Raw genomic sequence first — 25,234 nt, 5'->3', positions numbered from 1 at the left:
AGGGTACAACAAAATATTGAGGAGCTAATCATTTGCTTGTAATGACAAACTACGAATTGCTTTGTGGAAAGATTAGGAATAATAAAAATCTTACGAAACCCCTTTAAACTCTGCTTTTGGCTTTAATGGAATACATATTTCTTGAATCTGTCCAATTATATTTCATTAGTAAAAAGCACAAGGTGTCAGATTTAGATGCTGGACTGGCCATAATAAAAACAAACTATATTTCTAGATCAGACACAATTCCTCTTCCTTTATTTTCTGAAATAAAATTGTCCTTTTATTACAGGTATTATTACTAACATCGATCCAGTTTTCAAGTAGTATGGTACACTGTTGCTAATTCTGAAACCAATAACATTTGTATTCTTAATTTGTGTTAAATTGTTGAAATTTCTATTAATTTCTGTAAAACTGCTTGATATTTTGTCCTGAATGTCTATGATCTGTTCCAGTAAATTGCAATTCCAAACTTAGAATATTTATGCATTTTCAAATTGAAGTGGGAAAAGAATTAACCGAATTATGAAGGCTTTTTTTGTTTTAATTGTAATATTTCAAAGTGAGAAACTTAGTTGGCCTCTCAAGACTGAACCAGTAATTATTCCCATGCATATTAATAATGAGCATGTAGTATAGCTATTTTATGTGAAGTTGAAGCACCATATAAATAATCATTGGGTTTTTTTTTTTTCCATGTGCAATGGTAACACACTGTAGGAACAAAAGCTTTTTACTTCTTTTGACATAAGCTGAAGCAAGTTGTTCCCATTTTTCTTTGGTGCTAGCTTTGTTATTGTCTTTGTTTCTTTTACTGATTTATCCTTTCATGATACTTCAGATTTATGTGACTAAGAATTCATAGTCATCATCATTTTCCAACAAGCGCTCGCCACCTCTTCCTGTTTGCATATATCTTCTGTTCCAGGACATCTTCCCATTTGAGACCCCTCTCCTCCACATCTGATTTCACTGTGTCTATCCAGCATTTCCTTGACCTTCCCCTTGGTCTCTTTCCTTGAACAGTAAGGTCAAAGTATTGTCTGGCAGGTCTCTTGCTCTTCATTCTCATAATGTACCCATACCACTGAAGTCTAAGTTTCTCTATTGCACTGGTAGGAGGGACATCAGTGCCAGCTACATTGCTGTTTATTTAATTCCTGATTTTGTCCTTTTGGGTAGCTTGATTCATAATTCTAATTAATCTCATTTCAGCTGCATGAATTCTGCTGTAGTCATTGTTTAGTAGAGTACATATCTCTAAACCATATGTGAGAGTCTGTACGAAGTAGGTGTGGTACAGGGTTCTTTTCGCTTTTTGTAGTATTTTGCAGTCCCAGAGTAGATTTCTGACTGGATTGTAAAAGTCTGATGCTTTCTGTATCCTGCTGAGTATTTCCTGCTGGACAGTGTTGTCTTTGGAGATTGTGCTTCCGGAGAAACTGATTCTAATTTTGCTCCTTCCTGTTCCTTTCCTGTTGGTCATTTCTATAATCTTTGTTTTACTTATCTTCATCTCAAATTTATTGTACATTTTGTTCCACTCAGTCAGTTTTTTCTGTACTTCAGCATCTGTCTCTCCTCATGACAGTATAGGATTGACCCCTTCTAATAACTACTAGGTCATACACAAATGATGTCCTCAAGTTACTTTTCAGTTTAAACTGGAATTAGATTTTAGATTATTTGATAATGATTTCTTTGTTAATGATTATCATAAAAATAGTTTTCCCCCTTTCCTTTGTGTATTAAAAGCTTCTCCACTAAACTGAAAGCATACAAATATATGTAAATGATCAGAGGTATGAATCCTTTTGTTTCTACTCTATTTTTACTCCTTTTGTTTTCCATTTCGTTGTCAGGAAAATGCTGGGATAGTACCACCCAAATTTATAACCAATTTAATTGCAGTTACATGTAGCTTCACTAATATCTTACTTAATGCATGTTCACAGTTTTAACAAACACATATCGACTCCTAAGGATGAAAACCTTGTATGTTCGGTTTAACTAATTTTACAGGAGTACCAAAAAACTGTTTTTTCTTTAGATTTCAAAGTCTCTTGTTATTAGATTTATTGATGATTATGCTGCATAACATGTTACAAACATGCCTGTATTGACAACCTAAAAAATGTTTACTTGATAGGCCTAATACTGGACGTAGGAGATTTTTGCGTTGTCATGGTTGTGAGTTATGAGGTTTTCATTATATTTCAGTACGACTTCAGGGACCCTGGTGTAATTCCTATTGCATGAAAGGTGGAAACAATTTAATTTTCATGTGAAAATATTAATTTACATAACTGCAACAGGTAAATTTGTCAACTTGATCTTTCATTAATTGTTTTAAAATGATCATTATTTCAGACAACTAAATCTAAAATGTTTTATCATTATGAATGGTCAGAGAATATTTCTCACTAATTTCTGCCTACTCAATATATGTGGTTTTCTAACTGGTCCCTGGAAGGCAGTATAATTCGGTTCTTCTATTTTTCATCGTTGAAGATCTTTCATGTTCTGGCAGGAAAAAGAAACCCAACACCAAGGAGGAGTTGTGCTAGATTAAAAAAAAAAAAAAAAAAAAAAAAAAAAAAAAAAGGGAAGCATGTTTGCACATCTGAAAGAAGAAATCCATTTAAATTTGTGTGGTAGTCAACAAAGATTGCTGCTAGTAGCACCACTATGTCCTTGCAAAGCAAGTTTGCTTTAAATACGCGCTGTACACTTTGTGAATGTTAGTCATCATCCGGTGTTGACGTGATGTAGGAGCGAGTCAAACCTGCCTTTAAGGTGGTGATGAAGGCAGTATCAGCAGCTTACCGAGTTTGAACGAGGCCTTGTAATAGGGCCGTTTCTGTCTTGGTGCCAGTGATCGCCGTTGGTAAGGAAGAGGCTAGGTGAGCGCTTGGAACCAAGCTGTCTGCAGCATCGACATACTGGACCTATACCAGGATTTATCCACAGTGCATCGATGTTGGCAACAGTGGTCACGAGAAGGCACTATCTCAAGAAGACAGGGGTCCGGCTGCACATGGGCCACTGCAGAGAGGGAAGACTGCCATATTTGAAGCATGGCTGTGGTGGATTTTACTGCACATGCGGCTGCCATTAGAGCTTCAGTTGGCACCAGAGTGACACGGCGAACTGTAACAAATCGATTACTTGTGGGACAGCTTCTAGCCAGACATCCTGTAGTGTTCATGCCCCTAACTCCAAATCACTGCCAATTGCAACTTCAATGGTGTCAGGCTAGAGCTCATTGGAGGGCAAAGTGGACATCTGTTGTGTTCTCAGATGAGGGCCGTTCCTGTCTTGGTGCCAGTGAGGCTGTTGGTAAGGAAGCGGCCAGGTGAACGCTTGGAACCAAGCTGTCTGTGGCATCAACACACTGGACCTACACCAGGAGTTATGGTCTGGAAAATTATTTCCTTTGACAGCAGGAGCTCTCTAGTCACTATACCAAGAACCTTGACACCGGATTTGTACGTCGGATTGGTGACCAAACCAGTTGTGCTGCCATTCATTCGCAGTATTCAACAGGGTGTTTTCCAACAGGATAACGCTTGTCCTCATACCACTGCTGTCACCCAACTTGCTCTGAAGTGTGTTGACCAGTTGCCTTGGCTTGAGAGATCACTGGATCTTTCATCCAATGAGCATTATGGTAGGACATATCCAGAGTCATCCAATACCAGCATTACCATTGGTGATTTGACTGAACAAGTACAACAGCTGTGGAACTCCATCCTGAAAAATGACATGCAGCACCTGTATGACACAATGCATGCACCTTTAAATGCTTACATTCAAATTTGTGGGGACTACAGCAGCTATTGTACCACCATATTGCACTTCTTCTTGTGGATACGTGAACCTGTGACCTGGAAACTTAAATCAAAGAAACATGTTACTTAGACAGTTGCTTAGCCTAAATTGCATTCCTCAAAACTAATGTCTTCTTGGTGTTCGGATATTTGTTCCTGCCGGTGAATCCAGATATCTCTATTTCTGAAAAAACGTGGTTTGCAAGGCTTTCATTCTTAGGTATTGATATATTAAGAGCTAAAGATCAAAAATGTTATGAGCTCCTACAATGATGTAATAACTTGAAATTTCATAATTGATGTCGTTATTTTTTTGCTAGACAGATTTTGAAACTTTTTTAATTAAAAAAATGCTATTTGTTCGGGGCGTCGACCTATAGAGATCTTTTGCTCCTACTTGCACCAATATGATATGAACCTGCGTGTAATTGGAATTGCGGGAGTGTTGAATGTGATGAAAGGAACGTTAAGGATGACACAAACACCCGGTCCCCAGGCCAGGGATATTAATCATTTACAATTAAAATCCCTGACCCGGCCGTGAATCGAATCCGGGGCCGCCGGGCGACAGGCGAATGTGTTGCCCCTTACACCGCTGGGCCAGACGATTTTGAAGCTACTTCAGGCTTTAATACTCCAAATAATTTTCAATGGAATTTACAGCATTTGACATACTGTAGCAAAATTTGTATCCATTTTGTGGCAAAGTGCATTAAGTCATGCCTTATAATAGGACTAGGCATCTACATTTTTTAAAGTCCAAAGTTCAAAGCTAGATGTCAGTATTGATTATTCTCAATGTGACAGTTTCCAGAGGGCTTCCACTCAAAGAAAACGCATTGAAATTATAATTGTTCAAGTCTTGCGACTCCTATTCCTGAATAATTACCATTAAAAATACTACCAGTGATCTCGCAATAAAACGTTATACGAGACTAATGAGGACATGTGTCCAGAGTCACTGTTCCAAGATTAAGTATATCTGACAATTTTGACTTGCTGACCTATATCATAAGAAGTTCATCAAGGAATAAACTTTTTTTTTACATACAAAATTAATGATTGTACAGCACCAAATTTAAGAAGAAATTAGAAGGTAGGGAATTGAGAATTGTGGTGGTGTATTTCTTAAAGATTTCTTTGTTTGATTCCAAGATTGGGACATTCTCCAGATCTGAACCATATTACAGTAATAGCTGATGTGTTGTGTTAAATTTCCTTTCAATAGCTATACATTTTAAGAGATGCCGTGGTCTCAGAATTTTGTCCCATAGGAGTTCTGTAACGTGCTGGAAACCAATAACATGCAATTGGCACATGTAAACACCTTCAAAGGCCAACGGCCTGAGAATCAAACCTGCCATTTTGGGAACAGAAAGATGATGACTGAACATCTGTGGGCGACATGTATTCATATCACTCAGTGTGCTCTGGTTTTGTGATTAAAAGTTGGATACCTTATCTTCAGGAGGGGCATCAAAAGTAAAACTCTACAGAGCTCGATAGCTGCAGTCACTTAAGTGCAGCCAGTATCCAGTATTCAGGAGATAGTGGGTTTGAACTCCACTGTCGGCAGTCCTGAAGATGGTTTTCCCTAGTTTCCCATTTGAAAGCAATGCTGTGAGAGTGCTCTTAGGTCAGACTTGATGGACTGTGTTTATTATTATGCCATTTGTGACAATTCTTAATTGCTCATATGATGCTTTAGTTTTTTTTTTTGCTAGATTTTTCATTGGGTTCATCCAATTCCTGTTTTAATATTCCATGGCCCTTTGTTTCCAGTTCTGGGTTACCACTGCATTTTTTTAAATCTACCAGTTCTGCTGTAATGCTTTCAATTTTGTGATTTAATATTCATTCTGATGCACATTGCATTTATGCTTGGTGATAGGAGAGGAAAGTGGTAGTTCTACACTGAGAACCTCAAAATGACCTCTTTGGTACAGCCAGGGCAAGAATTAATTGGTATTATATAAAGTCTGGGGTTCATGTGTTCATATAATCTGTTCTACTGTTTTGTGTAGTAAAATATATGGAACTTGCATGGCTGTTCACCATTTCAGTGGCATGTGTGTTTTAATATAGGTTAGTGCATGGAAAATGATTTATTTCATTTATGTGCTACAATTCTGTGATGTTATGCAGTATGTAATTACTGCCTCTCCTCTGTATATAGTGTATTCAGCTCCTAGTAAATCTGTCTGTAGGAACTGAATTTCCATTTGAATGGTCTATTTATTGATTATTCGTGTGAAGTACTGTTTGCCAGTATGGTAAGTGCCCTGCACAGTGTGGAATTTCCATCTAAATCAAGAATATTCGTTAATCGTTCAGGGTAAAAGGTCACTTGATAATTTTAATGGCCAGAAAGTTTTCTAAGCATTATGACATGATAGTTTTGCATGATTTTCGAGACAGGAACCAGTATTATTGAAATAAACAGTTAGCAAGATTTTATGCAACATCAGCAGTTACATCCTAAGGCGGGTTCAGACTTGTTGCTTATCCCTGTATCGTATCTCCATTGCATATCAGTGTGGATGGTTCCCCGTGTTATTGTATTGTTGCAAGATGTTGATACAGGGATACGCAACGACTTGTTCTCTCACTTGGCAGTCTATTGCAGTCGCATCAAAGGTATGACACACAGTGCAGACATGTTACTCTGGACGTGCATGTATTGCATCAAACAGTTGTTTCTCAATTCCACACAAAGGACAGCTGGCATAAAGAGTCATTGCCAGAGAAAGTTATTCTTATTTTTGATTCATTGTTTATATTTGTAATGGATTGGAGTAAGGAGGAGGAGGTGGTGATATGGAACCCCCAAAACACAGAACGTTTTATTAAAATGTGAAAAATACAGGACACATGATGCATCCTTGTCAAATGTTTGTACATTCTACTGACTGACTGAAAATTTATGCTTGCCGGTATATAGGACCCACTTCTATACTTCCCTACTAGCATAGATCTGTGATATCTACAAGTGTCATGATTTTTTACTTCTTTTCTTTATAGCATAGTGAATATAGATGTACGCGACTGCAGCTACCTTCATATTAGGTCTAGTCATTATTGATTGAAAGCTGGCGCGAAACTGAGATTCAGCTCATTTCTTCCCATTGCATGGATTTGATACAGGTTCTCAGATACGGATACGCATGGATAATACGGTGGAGGAAAATTAATTTCCTTGGCCTTCCACTTGGTCTGTTTCCTTGGACAATAAGGTCAAAGTATTTTCTGACAGGTCTCTTGCTCTTCATTCTCATAATTTGCCCATATCATTGAAGTCTATGCTTCTCTTTTACAATGGTTATAGGGACCTCAATGCTGCGCTACCCTCCTGTTTACTTAATTCCCGATTTTGTCCTAGTGAGTAGTTTGATTCATAGTTCTAATGAATCTCACTTCTGTGGTGGGTTCGAATCCCACTTTTGGCAGCTCTGAAGATGGTTTTCCATAGTTTCCCATTTTCATTCTGGGCAAATGCTGGGTCTGTACCTTAATTAAGGCCATGCCCACTGCCTTTCCCACCCTTGCGCTGCTGAAAAAACGTTGATGTGTTCATGCAATGTTAAGCCACTAGAAAAAAAAAAAAATCTCATTTCTGTCATTGTTTAGTTGAGTACATGCCTCTAAACCTTGGTACGAAGTAGGTGTGGTACAGGGTGGTTTGATGCTTTCTGTGTACTGCAGATTATTTTCTGCTTGACAGTGTTGGCTTTCGAGATTGAGGTACTTGAAGTGAAAAACACCAGGTGAGTTGGCCTTGTGGTTAAGGCCGTGCAGCTGTGAGCTTGCGTCCGGGAGATAGTGGGTTCGAGCCCCACTGTCGGCAGCTCTGAAGATGGTTTTCCGTGGTTTCCCATTTTCACACCAGGCAAATGCTGGGGTTGTACCGTAATTAAGGCCACAGCCACTTCCTTTCCACTCCTAGGTCTTTCCCATCCCATCATCGCCATAAGACCTATCTGTGTTGGTGTGACATAAAACAAATTTTTGTGTGAAGTGAAAAACTGATTCTAATGTGGTTCCTTAAAAAAGAGAGAGGAGGTTTGAGTTCGTTCCTTTCCTGTTTGTGTTCTTTTACTCATCTTCAGCTCAACGTTATTGAACATTTCAGTTTTTTCTGTACTTCAGTTCTTGTTTCTCCCCATAATAGCACATCATCAGCAAATAGCAAATCAGCAAATCAGGGCATTTGGTCTCCTGTCAATTTTCTTGACAGATTTTATTATATTGTCCATTACTATTACGAGCAAGAGTGGTGATAGGGAATTTCCCTGTTGGACACCTCTCTTTATGTCATACCATTTTCATCATCCACTGCCTATCTGAACACAGTTGTAGCAATTCTGATACATCATTTTTACTTTGCCAATCAGGTACTTTGGCACCTTGAGATCTTCAAGATATTCCCAGATCCTGTTCCACGGAAATGTCATAAGCCTTTTCCATGTCCAAAAATGTAACCATAAGATTCTTTCCATGTTCCCAGTACTTTTCTGTAAGCATTCCAATGGCAAAAATGAGATCCATAGTATGATCTTTTTTGACTCGGTGTTGTTCTTCCTCAAGCAAAGGTTCCAGTAATCTCTGAATTCTTATTTCGATAATTTTTTCCAACAGCTTCAGGGTGTGTGTGACAAGTGTTATGTCCTTATAGTTTCCACGTTTCAGTCTGTTGCCCTTTTTTAAACAGTTGGGTGATGATTCCTTTTCTCCAATCTTTTGGGGTTTTGTTTTCTTCCCAGGTCACTGGGAGCACTCTAGTATATATCCAGTTTAAGCCTGGCCGGGCTGAGTGGCTCAGACGGTTAAGGCGCTGGCCTTCTAACCCTAACTTGGCAGGTTCGATCCTGGCTCAGTCTGGTGGTATTCGAAGGTGCTCAAATACGACAGCCTCGTGTCGGTAGATTTACTGGCACGTAAAAGAACTCCTGCGGGACTAAATTCCGGCACCTCGGCATCTCCGAAGACCGTAAAAGTAGTTAGTGGGACGTAAAGCAAATAGCATTATTATTATTATTATTATTATTATTATTATTATTATTATTATTATTATTATTATTATTATTATTAGTTTAAGCCTGGTATTCCAGCTGCCTTCATCCTATCTTAAGTGAGATCATCTGAGCCCAAGGACTTCACATTTTTTGTTTTACTTGATCTAATTTTATTTTCAGCATACTTCTTTCTTTTACTGCTGTCTTCACCCGGTCATTCCACCAAGCCATTTCCTTCTCTATCAGTTTTGCACTTGTTTTCTCACAGATTTCCTCAGCTTCCTCTACAAAATTTCTTTGAACAAGGTCTATTATTCTCCTGCCCTTCTAATCACATGTTTGGGTAATTTCATTGTTATCCTTGCTTGGTAATTTTTTTCTTCTCTGAGTCCTTGAACAACCAGATACAATGTCTGCATAACACATAAAGGACCACACTTAAAGCAGGGCGGCCGCGCACGTCATAAGTTTGGCTGAGGCAGCTGTCGTAACAGAGTACAAATACCGCGCGTTCGGTCTGAGTGTATTGGTTTTGTATTTTAAATTTTCTGTTGTAATATGAAACTCTCTCATGTCTTCTTTAAATTCTGTGATCCATCTAACATTATTCTTCTTACTCTTCCATAATTTTTTAAATATTATTTTTCTACTGATTCTGTTTTCTGATGACCATATTAGATGCCCTAAGAATGATACTCCTTTATTTTTCATTGTGCTAGTCACAGGTTCTATTCCTTTATAAACTGTCTCATTGGAAACCAGCCTCCAGACTCCGTTTACTTGATCAATTTTATTTAAACAGGTTCTCACTATTCTTCTTTCTAACTTGAGTACTCTATCTATTGCAACTGTGTTTGTTGTTTTGAATAATGTTTCAATTGCAAATGTGCATATTAATTAATAATAATAATAATAATAATAATAATAATAATAATAATAATAATAATAATAATGATTCAATTGATCATCAATCTCTATTCAGCATCCTGAAAGAACAGGGACTAGACTCCAGAACGCTAAACTTGACAAAAAAGACCGTCACTGACACGAAGTCGAGAGTGAAATTCATGGAAGAAATCTCAAACGAATTCCTGATAAAAACTGGTGTCCTCTTCAACCTCGTCCTAGATAAGGTAATGAGGGAATGAGGAAAAGAACTGAAAGCACAAAATAGCTGGAACCCAGTAAACATTGGGACACAAAAAAAGCAGCTTGAAATTCCATGCTTTGGGATGACCTGGCCCTTTTGTCTAGCAATGAAGTCACAGCAATAAAGCAAGTTGAAATTCTCCAAGAATGTTCCAGAAAGGTCGGACTTCATATCTCCTTCCAGAAAACTGAATTTTTCTGTGCAAAACTAGATATCCATAGTCTCAATACAAAATGCGGACATATCAACAGAGTCCCTCACTTCAGATACCTGGGCAAAATCCTTGAACCAACCGGACAAGAGAAAATAGCCCAAAACAACCATGTCCAAAAACTTGGAGCGTATGGGAGAACAAGACAAATCTACAACAAAAAATGTATGTCTATCCATGTTAAGATTAAACATTACAATACTGTAATCAAACCTGAGGCTTTATATGCAGGGGAAACTCTAACACTTCATAGAAAGGGCAAGCTGGAAAATATCCTAAAAGAAGAGCGAAAAATCAGGAGGAAAATTTTAGGACCAAGACACACGGAAGAAGGGTACCGCCTCCAAACCCGGAGATCCACAGAAAAATTATCTAATATTGCGGCAGACCTCAGGAAAAGAAGGCTAAAATTTTATGGACATGTTAAGAGACTTCTGGAAAATTTTGAATTGAAATATATATTGAAAGAAAATGACAAGTGGGAAGTTACCACAGAGAATGGAGTACCAAAAAGAGCAGGTACCAAGTGGACGGAAGAAAGGAAGAGGATCTTTAGTCAACAGATGAAAGCATCCAGGATCCTCTGCAAACAAAATCATAAATAAAGCTTCGTGTGTTCCGAAAGGGACCATTTTTACGCATAATAATAATAATAATAATAATAATAATAATAATAATAATAATAATAATAATAATAATAATACTGTTGAGACTGGTTTGTACATAACTAAGTTATGTGTAATTCTGTTCTATATGTAAATTTTTGTAGGCCCTGGCTAAATATAAGTTAAAAGCATGTTAATTGAACCTCATTTGTATGTAGCCCATTTTATACATAATTCAGTGTTATACGTATTGTGTGTGTTGAGTCATCAGTCCATAGACTGGTTCGATGCAGCCTTCCATGCCACCCTATCCTGTGCTAACCTTTTCATTTCTACGTAACTATTGCGTCCTACATCTGCTCTAATCTGTTTGTCATATTTATACCTTGGTCTACCCCTACTGTTCTTACCACCTATACTTCCTTCAAAAACCAACTGAACAGGTCCTGGGTGTCTTAAGATGTGTCCTATCATTCTATCTCCTCTTCTCGTCAAATTTAGCCAAATCGATCTCCTCTCACCAATTCGATTCAGTATCTCTTCATTCGTGATTCGATCTATCCATCTCACCTTCAGCATTCTTCTGTAACACCACATTTCAAAAGCTTCTATTCTCTTTCTTTCGGAGCTAGTTATCGTCCATGTTTCACTTCCATACAATGCCACGCTCCACACGAAAGTCTTCAAAAACATCTTTCTAATTCCGATATCAATGTTTGAAGTGAGCAAATTTCTTTTCTTAAGAAAGCTCTTCCTTGCTTGTGCTAGTCTGCATTTTATGTCCTCCTTACTTCTGCCATTGTTAGTTATTTTACTACCCAAGTAACAATATTCATCTACTTCCTTAAGACTTCGTTTCCTAATCTAATATTTCCTACATCACCTGCCTTCGTTCGACTGCACTCCATTACTTTTGTTTTGGACTTATTTATTTTCATCTTGTACTCCTTAACCAAGACTTCATCCATACCATTCAGCAACTTCTCGAGATCTTCTGCAGTCTCAGATAGAATAATATCATCGGCAAATCTCAAGGTTTTGATTTCCTCTCCTTGGACTGTGATTCCCTTTCCAAATTTCTCTTTGATTTCCTTTACTGCCTGATCTATGTAAACATTGAAAAGGAGAGGGGACAAACTGCAGCCTTGCCTCAGTCCTTTCTGGATTGCTGCTTCTTTTTCAAAGCCCTCGATTCTTATCACTGCAGACTGATTTTTATACAAATTTTATACAAATTTCATACAAATTTTAGTGAAAAATGGAAGGGTATGTATAGGTATTTTAAGGCAGAAACAGGTTCCAAGAAGGACATTCCAGGAATAATTAATGAACAAGGGGAGTGTGTATGTGAGGATCTTCAAAAGGCAGAAGTATTCAGTCAGCAGTATGTAAAGATTGTTGGTTACAAGGATAATGTCGAGATAGAGGAGGAGACTAAGGCCAACGAAGTAATAAAATTTACATATGATAACAATGACATTTACAATAAGATACAAAAGTTGAAAACTAGAAAAGCGGCTGGAATTGATCAGATTTCTGGGGATATACTAAAGACAATGGCTTGGGATATAGTACCATATCTGAAGTACTTATTTGATTATTGTTTGGTCGAAGGAGCTATACCAGATGAATGGAGAGTTGCTATAGTAGCCCCTGTGTATAAAGGAAAGGGTGATAGACATAAAGCTGAAAATTACAGGCCAGTAAGTTTGACATGCATTGTATGTAAGCTTTGGGAAGGCATTCTTTCTGATTATATTAGACATGTTTGTGAAATTAATAACTGGTTCGATAGAAGGCAATTTGGTTTCAGGAAAGGTTATTCCACTGAAGCTCAACTTGTAGGATTCCAGCAAGATATAGCAGATATCTTGGATTCTGGAGGTCAAATGGACTGTATCGCGATTGACCTGTCTAAAGCATTTGATAGGGTGGATCATGGGAGACTACTGGCAAAAATGAGTGCAATTGGACTAGACAAAAGAGTGACTGAATGGGTTGCTATATTTCTAGAAAATAGATCTCAGAGAGTTAGAGTAGGTGAAGCTTCGTCTGACCCTGTAATATTTGAGAGGGGAGTTCCTCAGGGCATTGTTATCGGACCTTTATGTTTTCTTATATATATAAATGATATGAGTAAAGGAGTGGAATCGGAGGTAAGGCTTTTTGTGGATGATGTTATTCTCTATAGAGTGATAAATAAGTTACAAGATTGTGAGCAACTGCAACATGACCTCGAAAATGTTGTGAGATGGACAGCAGGCAATGGTATGTTGATAAACGGGGCTAAAAGTCAGGTTGTGAGTTTTACAAATAGGAAATGTCCTGTCAGTTTTAATTACTGTGTTGATGGGGTGAAAGTTCCTTTTGGGGATCATTGTAAGTATCTAGGTGTTAATATAAGGAAAGATCTTCACTGGGGTAATCACATAAATGGGATTGTAAATAAAGGGTACCAATCTCTGCACATGGTTATGAGGGTGTTTAGGGGTTGTAGTAAGGATGTAAAGGAGAGTGCATGTAAGTCTCTGGTAAGACCCCAACTAGAGTATGGTTCCAGTGTATGGGACCCTCACCAGGATTACCTGATTCAAGAACTGGAAAAAATCCAAAGAAAAGCAGCTTGATTTGTTCTGGGTGATTTCCGACAAAAGAGTAGCGTTACAAAAATGTTGCAAAGTTTGGGCTGGGAAGAATTGGGAGAAAGAAGACGAGCTGCTCAACTAAGTGGTATATTACAAGTAGACAGGCGCTGCTGGAACAGACAGGTCCATTTAGTATTAATTGAACAAATATTCTTAAGATCCCTCCCAAAGACCAAACAACACATCAATGGGAACAATTTTTCACACAAGACTGTATCAAGTATCTAGGATGTTCCTTCTCAATTAAGCAGCAGCCTAAAACTATGAAACAGCTTAATATTGTACTCTCGTCAATTCCTTGACGTTACATGAGACCCAAAGTCAAGACTCTAACAGTTTCATTCACAACGTTCTTGACCAGTCTACCTACAACAATCGGCTTTTTAAATCTCCACTTGTGCATGACAACACATTTAAATATTAAAGTCAAGAACATGAAAATGAAAATCGTGGGTCAAATAAGCCCCAGTTTTAATATCACCCTTTCTCAAGACTTATGATAAAAAAGATCCGTTTAATTTTATTTTTATTTTTGAACATTTTAAGTTAACCAGAATAGAACTGCCAAGTTAAAACACATTTAATTTAAATTTATATTTTCAATCTTGACCAACCTACAAGCAACAATCAGTTCAAATCTCCACTTATTGTTGACGACACATCCTGTCACCAGACATGGTACGTCAAGAACTTAATATGATATAGGGGTCACATAAACCCCGATATGTAATCCTCTTTACCAAAAAGAAGATCCATTTTAGTTTTGGACATTTTTCATATTAGATAGATTAGGACCAAAAAACTTAACTGTATTAACTTATGTTACCCATCTTAAGAGTTCATTAATGTTTGTATATATTGTATATAATGTATATATTGTATATGTTGGTATGTTTATATTGGTTAAATGAGGTCCCAAACCTTGACCTAAAGGTTGTTTACAGGCTGAAGATGCCCAAAATAATGGGTGAAACATGTACCTGACCAAATAAGTCTACATAAAATCATGTAGATAATAACCACATTAAACGTGGAAAGTATTGAATAGGTGGTTTTTTACTAATTATCCTTGATATCTTTGCCTAAGTGGTATGTTCCGAGCTGTCAGCGGAGAGATGGCGTGGAATGACATTAGTAGACAAATAAGTTTGAATGGCGTTTTTAAAAGTAGGAAAGATCACAATATGAAGATAAAGTTGGAATTCAAGAGGACAAACTGGGGCAAATATTCATTTATAGGAAGGGGAGTTAGGGATTGGAATAACTTACCAAGGGAGATGTTCAATAAATTTCCAATTTCTTTGAAATCATTTCGGAAAAGGCTAGGAAAGCAACAGATAGGGAATCTGCCACCTGGGCGACTGCCCTAAATGCAGATCAGTATTGATTGATTGATTGATTGATTGATTGATTGATTGATTGATTGATTGATTGATTGATACAGGTTGTAGATAATTCTTCGTTCTCGGTATCTGATCCCTATCATCTTCAGAATCATAAATAGCTTGTTCCAATCAACATTATCAAATGCCTTTTCTAGATCTACGAATGCCATGTATGTGGGCTTGTCCTTCTTGATTCGATCCTCTAAGATCAGACGTAAAGTCAGGATTGCTTCACATGTTCCTACATTTCTTTTGAAGCCAAATTGATCTTCTCCCAACTCAGCTTCAACTTGTTTTTCCATTCTTCTGTAAACAATACGTGTTAAAATTTTGCAGGCACGAGATACTAAACTAATGGTGCGGTAGTTTTCACACCTGTCAGCACCGGCTTTCTTGGGAATAGGTATAACAACATTCTGCCGAAAATCGGATGGGACTTCTCCTGTCTCCTACATCCTGCACACTAAATGAAATAACCTTACCATTCTGGTTTCTCTTAAGGCAGTCAGTAATTCAGAGGTAATATCATCAATTCCAGGTGCCTTGTTCCTATTTAGGTCACTCACAGCTCTGTCAAACTCTGACCTCAAAATTGGGTCTCCCATTTCATCAGCATCAACAGCCTCTTCATGTTTCAGAACCAAATTATCTACATCGTTACCTTGATACAACTGTTGGATATGCTCCTGCCATCTTTCTGCTTTGTCTTCTTTCCCTAGAAGTGGCTTTCCATCTGAGCTCTTAATATTCATGCACATAGATTTCCTTTCTCCAAAGGTTTCCTTGATTTTCCTGTATGCAGCATCTACCTTTCCCAGGACCATACAGCCTTCGACATCCTTGCACTTCTCCTTCAGCCATTCTTCCTTAGCTACGTTGCACTTTCTATCCACTTGAATCTTTAATCGCCTGTATTCTTTTCTGCCCTCTTCATTTCTAGCATTCTTGTATTTTCGTCGTTCATCAATCAGGTTTAGTATCTCCTGAGCTATCCACTGAATCTTAGTTGATCTTTTCTTCCTTCCTAACATTTCTTCAGCAGCCCTACTGACTTCACTTTTCATGACTCTCCACTCTTCCTCTATTGTGTTTCCTTCAGCCTTTTCATTTAGTCCTTGTGCAACATGTTCCTTGAAACAATCCCTCACACTCTTTTCTTTCAACTTGTCTAGATCCCATCTTTTTGCATTCTTTCCTTTCTTCAATTTCTTCAACTTCAGATGGCATTTCATGACCAACAAGTTGTGGTCAGAGTCCACGTCTGCTCCTGGGAAAGTTTTGCAATCCAACACCTGGTTTCTGAATCTCTGCCTAATCATAATGAAGTCTATTTGATACCTTCCAGTATCTCCAGGTTTCGTCCACGTATACAGCCGTCGTTTGTGGTGTTTGAACCAAGTATTGGCAAGGACTAAATTATGATCAGTGCAGAATTCAACCAGCCGACTTCCTCTTTTGTTCCTTTGTCCCAATCCAAATTCTTCTACTGTACTACCTTCTCTTCCTTGGCCTACCACTGCATTCCAGTCTCCCATCACAATTAGATTCTCGTCACCTTTTACGTATTGTATTAAATCTTCTATCTTCTCATATATTCTTTCAATTTCATCATCATCCGCTGAACTAGTAGGCATATAGACCTGCACTATTGTGGTGGGCATTGGTTTGGTGTCTATCTTGACGACAATAATTCTTTCACTATGCTGGTCGTAGTAGCTTACCCGCTGCCCTATTTTCTTATTCATTATTAAACTAACTCCTGCATTTCCCCTGTTTGATTTCGTGTTGATAATTCGGTAGTCGCCTGACCAAAAATCCTGTTCTTTCTGCCAACATACTTCACTTATACCAACTACATCTAACTTTAGCCTATCCATCTCCCTTTTCAGATTCTCTAACCTACCACAACGATTCAAACTTCTAACACTCCACGCTCCGACTCGCGGAATGTCAGTATCCATATTCCTGATGATCGCCCCCTCTCGTGTAGTCCCCACCCGGAGATCCGAATGGGGGACTAGTTTACCTCCGGAATATTTTACCTGGGAGGAAGCCATCATCAGTACATCATTCATACAGAGAGAGCTGCATGTCCTCAGGAGGTAGTTACGGCTGTAGTTTCCTGTTGCTTTCAGCCGTGTAGCAGTATCAACACAGCTAAGCCATGTTGAGTATTATTACAAGGCCGTATCAGTCAATCATCTAGACTGCCGCCCTTGCAACTAGCGAAAGGTTGCTACCCCCCTTTCGATGAACCATTTGTTAGTCTGGTCTCTCAACAGATACCCATCCGATATGGTTGCGCCTGCGGCTCGGCTATCTGCATCATTGGGACACGCAAGCCTCCCCACCGCAGCAAGGTCACATGGTTCGTTAACTGCAATTTATTTGTACATAACAAAGTTAAGATAATGTCTCAAACGTGTATTTCCTCAGATAAAAAAAAAAAGGCAGGCACATTAGAAATGTGATTCATTAGAGTCGGCTTTGCTGGTGGTGGGACAGTTGGACTTGACCACACGGCTCTTAACTAAAAGAAAAAGATTGAACCGGACACCTGTTTGTGGAATACAGTTCATTTGCACATAACAGAGTTAAAATAATGCTGTAGACCTGTGAATTTCTTGATGTTACAGAAATACAGGTGGGTTAAATGCAGCATATTAGTAATCATTGTTCCGGGGAGACTGAAGCTGCGATTAAGATGCTTGTTTATAGGGGCATAACATCTAGGTCATTGGCCCCAACTTAAGCTGCAGACATTAGAGGAATGTGATGTGGTAGTATAGTGCAGGTCATGGAAAGTGACTGCGCAGCATAAAGCTAAAGTAGAATGATTATGAGACACGTGTTTGGGTCATAGGGCATGCTTACATTCAACTGTAAGCAAGTTATTTCTACAGAATACATTAAAATGATTCCAGTGGCTGCAGTTCGCTGTATTGAGTTATAACAGCTGTGGTTCTATCAGTATAAATTGTACGTTGCTGACAGTCAGCCATGGAGAAGAGATAAAGGAAAAGTTACATGCTGGATGAGAATGTAAAATTCATACAAGAAGTGGATAAAACAAAAACTAAAATTGAAATTGTGGGAGATTTAAGAATTGCTTGTATCACAATTCGTACAGTCATTAGTAAAAGAAACTCTATTTTAGATTAATGTTTATAATTGGGTGCAAAATCAGCAAAATGTAGCCATCAACAACAGGAAAGATAGGTAGATTTGGAAAAGACTCTCCTTACATGGTTTCAGCAAAAACGTGGTGCAACTCTTCCAGTCGGTGAAGTTAGTAAAACACTAAAGCAATAGATCTAGCTAAAATGTTGAACATCACTGAACATGCCATGTGTGGGGAGAGGAGAGGAAAAAAAAAAAAAAGCAAGATATGTTTTCTCCCCTGCATTGCAGAGAGCTCCAACAAACTGCTTCCTCTTGTGATAGGAAAATCTCAAAATCTGAGGTGCTTCAGAAGTTCCGAAACAAAACTTTCCGATTGTGAGTAAAACAGAAATTCATACATGACCATGATTATTATGAAACAATGGCTAAAGAAATTGTACCTTGGAATGAGAAAGGGAAAGAATGTGATACTGCTTCTAATGGATTGATGTGCAGCCCATCTACTTAAAATAGACTTGGAAAATGCTAGAGAAGTAAAACAGACCAAAATGTCTGGTTTCTGTACACCAGAGTCAGGCTCAAATTGAATGTTTCTCTTTAATGTTCCTATTATTTCTCTAATATTCTGCAATACTGTGGTAAAATCTTTCTAACTTTTGGCACTAAATTATTCATGACTTCTTCTTTACATTGACAGTAATATTATGCAAGTTTCCTTGTTCAAGTGAAAAGTAGTTTAAGGGGAAAAGTTCCAATTCATATTAAAACTAAAAGTTTAGCAGTTACTGTGATGTTCATTGTCAGCATATTCATTTATAATGTTACAAACCTGATATGTTCAAAAAATCATAAGTACAAATAACCTGTCTTATTCCTGAAAATAGAAAATGTTGTTTTATTAATTATATGACATAACTGGCAAGATACCCGTACTTCACTATGGCTTTAAAATGAAAGTTATTATTCAAAGTTTTACATTTTGGAGAGTCCATTGTCGGCTGAGCCTGTAAAATATGTCCTCAATTCGTACGTCAAACAGTTTTATAATCTACCACTCACTTGAACCTCGTACGGTAGTTTGAATGTTTTAAACCATATCTGTTTTAACATCTAGGATGTAAAAGCAACCAACCTGTGAAATTTTTATTTTGTATGTCGAACTGTAATGGAGGAATGAATACTTTCTTAACGAGTGCATGTTTAGAAATATTTATTAACTTCTAGGATATAGAAGACCACCCTTCATAAAAAAGAGTAAATTTCGTGCCTGAAACGGTTTCGGAAGAACGGATATTGTGTTTTTGAGAGTCGTCTACCATCTGATCCTCTTAGGGGAGAAATGTCTTGAAGTATATGATATTTTACACCTAGGACATAAAAGAAGACCCTTCTCATAAAATTATATTTTTGTATGCCAAACGGCTTTGGAGAGATGAATAATTTAGTTTATGGAGCTAACCTCATTTGACACTTTAGCGGTGGAACATTTTAAAATATTTCCTACTTCACACCTAGGATTTAAAATATATACAGCTATTTGGAATTTTGTCTTCGTACGTTAAACCGTTTCGGAGGAAGGAATTATGTTTTTGGATCTTAACCCCCATTTAACTCTCTGAGGGGTTAAATTTGTTTCAAACCTTCTGTTATTTAACACCTAGGATATAATTTGGCATTTTAAGTTAGTAATTCAAACGGCTTCATATAAACGTATAATTTTGTCATTCCTCATCCCCCAGTCAAAACCCCTTAGCAGTGTACTATTTTAAGTCCACTTCTTACTTGTATCCTCATAAAAAGAATTCAGATCCTTTTACACCCCCCTTAAGTTGATTCCCTCACCCCTCCCAACAAAAAATGTGTTTATTTTTAAAGGAGATTCCAAACAACAATTTTCACATCCGTAACATCCTTCATTTTTGTGATATAAGTATCCTCATACAAAGAATTAAACTCAGATTTCAATTCATTTACCCAACCTTAATTGGAATTTCCGAAAACAAAAGAATGTGTGTTTATTTTTAAAGAAGATTCCAAATACAAATTTTCATTTCTGTAACATCTTCAGTTTTTGAGATATAAGTATCCTCATAAAAAGAATTCAACCCTATTTCAGTCCTTTTTACACCCCCCCTTAATTGGATTTTACGAAAACAAAAAATATGGGTTTCTTCATTTTTAAAGGAGATTCCAAATACCAATTTTCACATCTGTAATATCTTCCGATTTTGAGATGTCAGTATCCTAATAAAAATAATTCAACCCCTCTTTCAGTCCTTCTCCCCCCCTCTCCAAAGTGATTTACCCGTGCCAATCTCACAATCCTCTTTCATCCTTTTCGGTCTTGAGCCCGCTCTTCCCAGTTATCATTTTGGAGGGTCCGGCATACCTTGTTGATCTCCTTCTTCCAGGTGCTTCGGGGTCTTCTTGAAGTTCTTTTCCCATTAAGATATCTGTTGTATAGATCTATTGGTGCTCTGTTATCCTGCATTTTCAGTACATGCCAAGTCCGGCTCCATGGCTAAATGGTTAGCGTGCTGGCCTTTGGTCACAGGGGTCCCGGGTTCAATTCCTGGCAGGGTCGGGAATTTTAACCTAATTGGTTAATTCCGTTGATGCTAAAAGGTTTGTTTTGTCACCTATTCAATACATATAAATTTTACAATTTAGGAATTTATTATTGATTCCACTTGAGACATGTTTCGCCCTTCATTGAGGGCATCATCAGTCAAATTTATCTCCTCAAGGCAAAAATCAGGTACCTGGTTAGTAGTTGACATGCACAAATTAATACATATTACAAAAATTAAGTAAGAGAAACAGTTGTACAATAGTGATGGTTGAACATATAGGTTTATAGAATAAGAAGTCAGCACCAATGCGTAAAATTAAAATAGTAGAGTTCGGCAGTGGTGCTCTGGAGAACAGTTGACACAATCATAGGAAAATATAAAGTTTTGAAAATATTTACATTATAACAATCAAGGGAGAAAGGGTGTACTGCTCGGTGTCAATGTTTGTAACCAAAAATTAATGTCAATGGTTGGTAACTATACAGTATTTACATTGTCCAATTGAACAGTTGAGAATTTTACAATTTATATACATATTTACACAAGAGCAGCTTGGTGAGCAAGAATATAAAAAAATCTAGTACCAAGTGTGTCCTGTTGTTTAAAGGTTGGAAGAAGAATGTAGCATTGACATTTCAGAAATTTGCAGAGTGCAAACCTTTAAAACAACAGGACGCACTTGGTGCTAGATTTTTTTTATATCCTTGCTCACCAAGCTGCTCTTGTGTAAATATGTATATAAATTGTAAAATTCTCAACTGTTCAATTGGACAATGTAAATACTGTATAGTTACCAACCATTGACATTAATTTTTGGTTACAAACATTGACGCCGAGCACTACACCCTTTCTCCCTTGATTGTTATAATGTAAATATTTTTAAAACTTTATATTTTCCTATGATTGCGTCAACTGTTCTCCAGATCACCACTGCCGAACTCTACTATTTTAATTTTATGCATTGGTGCTGACTTCTTATTCTATAAACCTATATGTTCAACCATCACTAGTGTACAACTGTTTCTCTTACTTAATTTTTGTAATGTGTATTAATAATATGTATTAATTTGTGCATGTTAACTACTAACCAGGTACCTGATTTTTGCCTTGAGGAGATAAATTTGACTGATGATGACCTCAATGAAGGGCGAAACATGTCTCAAGTGGAATCAATAATAAATTCCTAAATTGTAAAATTTATATGTATTGAATAGGTGACAAAACAAACCTTTTAGCATCCTACATTCAGTATCTTCAATACGGATAACAATGATTTTTATCACTTGTAATTCCGTTGACACGGGGACTGGGTGTATGTGTTGTCTTCATCAACATTTCATCGTCATCAGGACACGTAGGTCGCCTACGGACGTCAAATCAAAAGACCTGCATCTGGCGAGCCGAACTTGTCCTCAGACACTCCTGGCACTAAAAGCCATACGCCATTTCAGTACATGCCAAAGCAGAGAGACAAGAAATAAGTTCGCCGCTATTAATGTGACAGGCCACTAGTATGTGTTTATGTCGACACTTTCCCTCACTATTTCTCATTGTACTGTAAGATTTGATGAAACATTTAATGTGTACCTGTGCCTATTAATAGCCATTTAGCTGTTAATTTTATTAATGAACTGTGTTTTATAAGGTGTCATACATTACAACAACTTGCTTATCTCCTTAATTTTGGATTACAGTAATGTCCAAATCGTTTTGTCATTTTGCTGCCTATTGATAATTGCTAATATCACATAAAAGTAGCTATGTATATTGCTAAAGAAAACTTTCTGGTCATGTGTCTGAAAGTAAATGGTTGGATGCTGTGAAGCAGGCTTCCTATTCATTGACTGTACAAATATGTAGGTCAGTCACACACCCCTACAGGAGACTACCAAGATTTTTTTTTTACTACAAACAATTAACTAAACTGTTGCTGTGCAAAAATAAAGGGAAATGAAGAAGATACATGAAAGGAAATAATAGTTTGAGTTAATTCTTTCTTTCCTTTATAGATTCAGTATGTGGTATCTTTTGAAGAACAAGTCAAAGCTATGATGCTATACGTGAAGGACTGGTGCTTAACATCAATTAGAACCAATTAATATTGTAGGAGGGTTCATAGTAGCCCACAAAAATGGAGTACACAGTAACTTCAAATTAAGGAAAAATTATTGACATTAAAGATGACATCCAAAGAAATTGTGTGGTGACGAGTTGTTTTCATGCTGTGCTAAATTTAATGAAAGCTATAAACCAAGTTAATTTACACTTCTTAAACCTTCATGGTATTTCAGACATTTTATTTTTAATGACATACGTGCAAGTTAGTGGCAACATGAATATGGAACACATCAAAATAACGTATGTTTTATGAACTTGTATGCTCTCTTTAACGGATATTGGCTATGCTTTGCAGCAAGAGGTTGCCTTCTTATCCGATAAATTGTTGTGATGTGTGGACTTCTTCAACAGCCTTAAAACCTTACTTGGCATATCAGTAAATATCCAGAATGAAGAAAAGTGCAATATAGATGTATACTTCATGATGGTAATGTAGTTCTTTCAAAGACTTGTACCAATAGAGAGGTGCTAGTTCTTAAACAATCAAATTAAACTAAATAGTGTGTCATTGACTAGAAGAAGACAGAATCAAAACGTGCCACTGACCTGTGAACTAATTCATTGTGACACATTGGCAACTTGCGAGAAATCAGAAGAAACCGCAGATAAAGCATAATTAACCAGACACAATTGAATTAAGAGTTTTTCTGTAAACGTGGAGTAACATGGTCATATTTCCAACAGAAGTGGATATTGAAATTCCAGTGATATGGACCATACTTTAATAAATAAGTTAGACCAAGTGATATGATTTATGATAAGATCTTGAATAATGGATTGTAACTAAGAAGCCTGCTCATCACTGCTGGAAATACTGTGCCATGAATTTTGATGGTATGTAAGCAGTCTAAATGTGAAAAGCACTTATCTTCCTTCATTGTTGTGGTCTAGTGATACACATGTTGTAGCAGTTTGATGTTCTGCATGTGCATGCTCTGTATCCTGTTTGCTCTACTAAAACCAGAGTGTGGAATTAACAAGAGTTGTGGAAACTTTGAACTTCTGAGAATTCTGTCAGTAAATTGTTTTTTCCTTTCTTTAGTAATACAAGTGATCATCTATGAAATGATTGCAAACTGAAGGATTAGAAGAACTTGCAGCCTGAAGAAACTGATGAGCTGATTTCAGCAGACTGATAATGGAAACTACAAGAAATAATGCCATTAAAGGATAACAAGTGTTTAAAATGCAATTAATACTTAGATTATTTAATAAATAATACAGCTGATATCTGTGTTTATATTAAATGTTACATTTTAACAATTGCTTATAGATATGACTGTTATAATTGTGGAATTATTATTATTATTATTATTATTATTATTATTATTATTATTATTATTATTATTATTATTATTATTATTATTATTTACCGTTACTAGTACTAGTTCCATCTTAAACTTCGGCACTCTTCCCATATTTTATGGTAATATGTCACATAATATACATTTGTTAAATGTATGATCTGTACCTTTAGAGTAAAGTTTTACTTTATATGGAAAGATACTGCTATAATTTTAAAATATTAAATCTACTATTTAGTGTTATGGTATTTTTAAGACTGTAAGCAATTGTTGAACATTCTTGGTGCTAGTATAGTGTTGGCTATGCTTTTTATGTAATGTTTCATTATGATTATTTCATTCAGAATTGAAATCATTGTTTTTCCAAATCAGTCGACAAACATTTCTCTTGAACCAATATGTACTATTTGTAGATTTCTATATGATTATGTGCAAACTGAGGGTTTATCATGAAAACCATTTTTGTATGCCGTATGTGTATTTTGTGTACCAGTGCCATAATCACTTGCTGGAACTACAATGTGAAACACTGTTCTGTTGACTAGTGCCCTTGTGGCATATACAGTGCTAGTTCCTGATTGGTTATTATCGCTTCTCAGTGAAAGTGCTCAGTTTTTGAGGTATTACTTTTAACTATGTTTAGTTGGCAACCAGAAACAAGCTAATTGACATTAAACCCTCTATTGCATTTTTACTAAAGGCAGGACATCATGGCGCAGCCACATAAATCCTTTATATATTTCTAGTCTTTGAATGCGTATTATTAAATCATGAAAGAGAAGGAAGATGTGGAGGGAAATTATCATGTATTTCTGTGCTTCTTTTTCATTACATAATTGTACTCGGAAGACTGCCTAGTGAAGGTTTGTTATGAGAACATGGAGTTTTGTTAATAAAGTTGATGAAATAAACTATTTTGTTACCTCTTGATTTATCTACAAAATAAGACTTCCAAAGAATATGCTTAGAATGTTTGACCTTGCATGTGAAAATATATTCAGAAGAAAATTCCAGATTATCATAAAGAGGGAAGTGGGGTTACAAAATTTTTATATTAGTGGATATTTGTAGGCAGGGGGGGGGGGAATATAATATATTCCTTTTGTATTCTCATGCTGAAAGTATTAATGTAGGTAGAATATGTAATTTTTAAAAAAATATTTGACTATGGTACCTGCTTCATTTCTTTTGTAGTTGCTCGAAATTCTAGTGAAATATTTACTAGTGTTTGCAAATTTTGTTGGCATATTGGTCTGATCTTCTGCTTTGCTGTCA

At 36.8% G+C, this 25,234-nt stretch overlaps 1 protein-coding gene across 6 annotated transcripts in view; it reads left to right on the top strand.

Annotated features, from left to right (window-relative positions):
* LOC136863957 (glutamic acid-rich protein) overlaps positions 1-24,874 on the top strand; it is a 466,965-nt gene extending 442,091 nt beyond the window's left edge. For all 6 annotated transcript variants that reach the window (XM_067140416.2, XM_067140414.2, XM_067140413.2 and 3 more), the window contains one exon: positions 23,698-24,874. In XM_067140416.2, coding sequence (XP_066996517.1) covers positions 23,698-23,700 — 3 coding nt within the window. In that variant the 3' untranslated portion in view covers positions 23,701-24,874. The remainder of the gene's footprint in view (positions 1-23,697) is intronic.
* Positions 24,875-25,234: the final 360 nt, after the last annotated feature.

Source organism: Anabrus simplex, chromosome 2 (genome assembly GCF_040414725.1).
Source record: "Anabrus simplex isolate iqAnaSimp1 chromosome 2, ASM4041472v1, whole genome shotgun sequence".
Lineage (NCBI taxonomy): Eukaryota > Metazoa > Arthropoda > Insecta > Orthoptera > Tettigoniidae > Anabrus > Anabrus simplex.
This window is presented reverse-complemented; position numbering and strand designations above follow the sequence as displayed.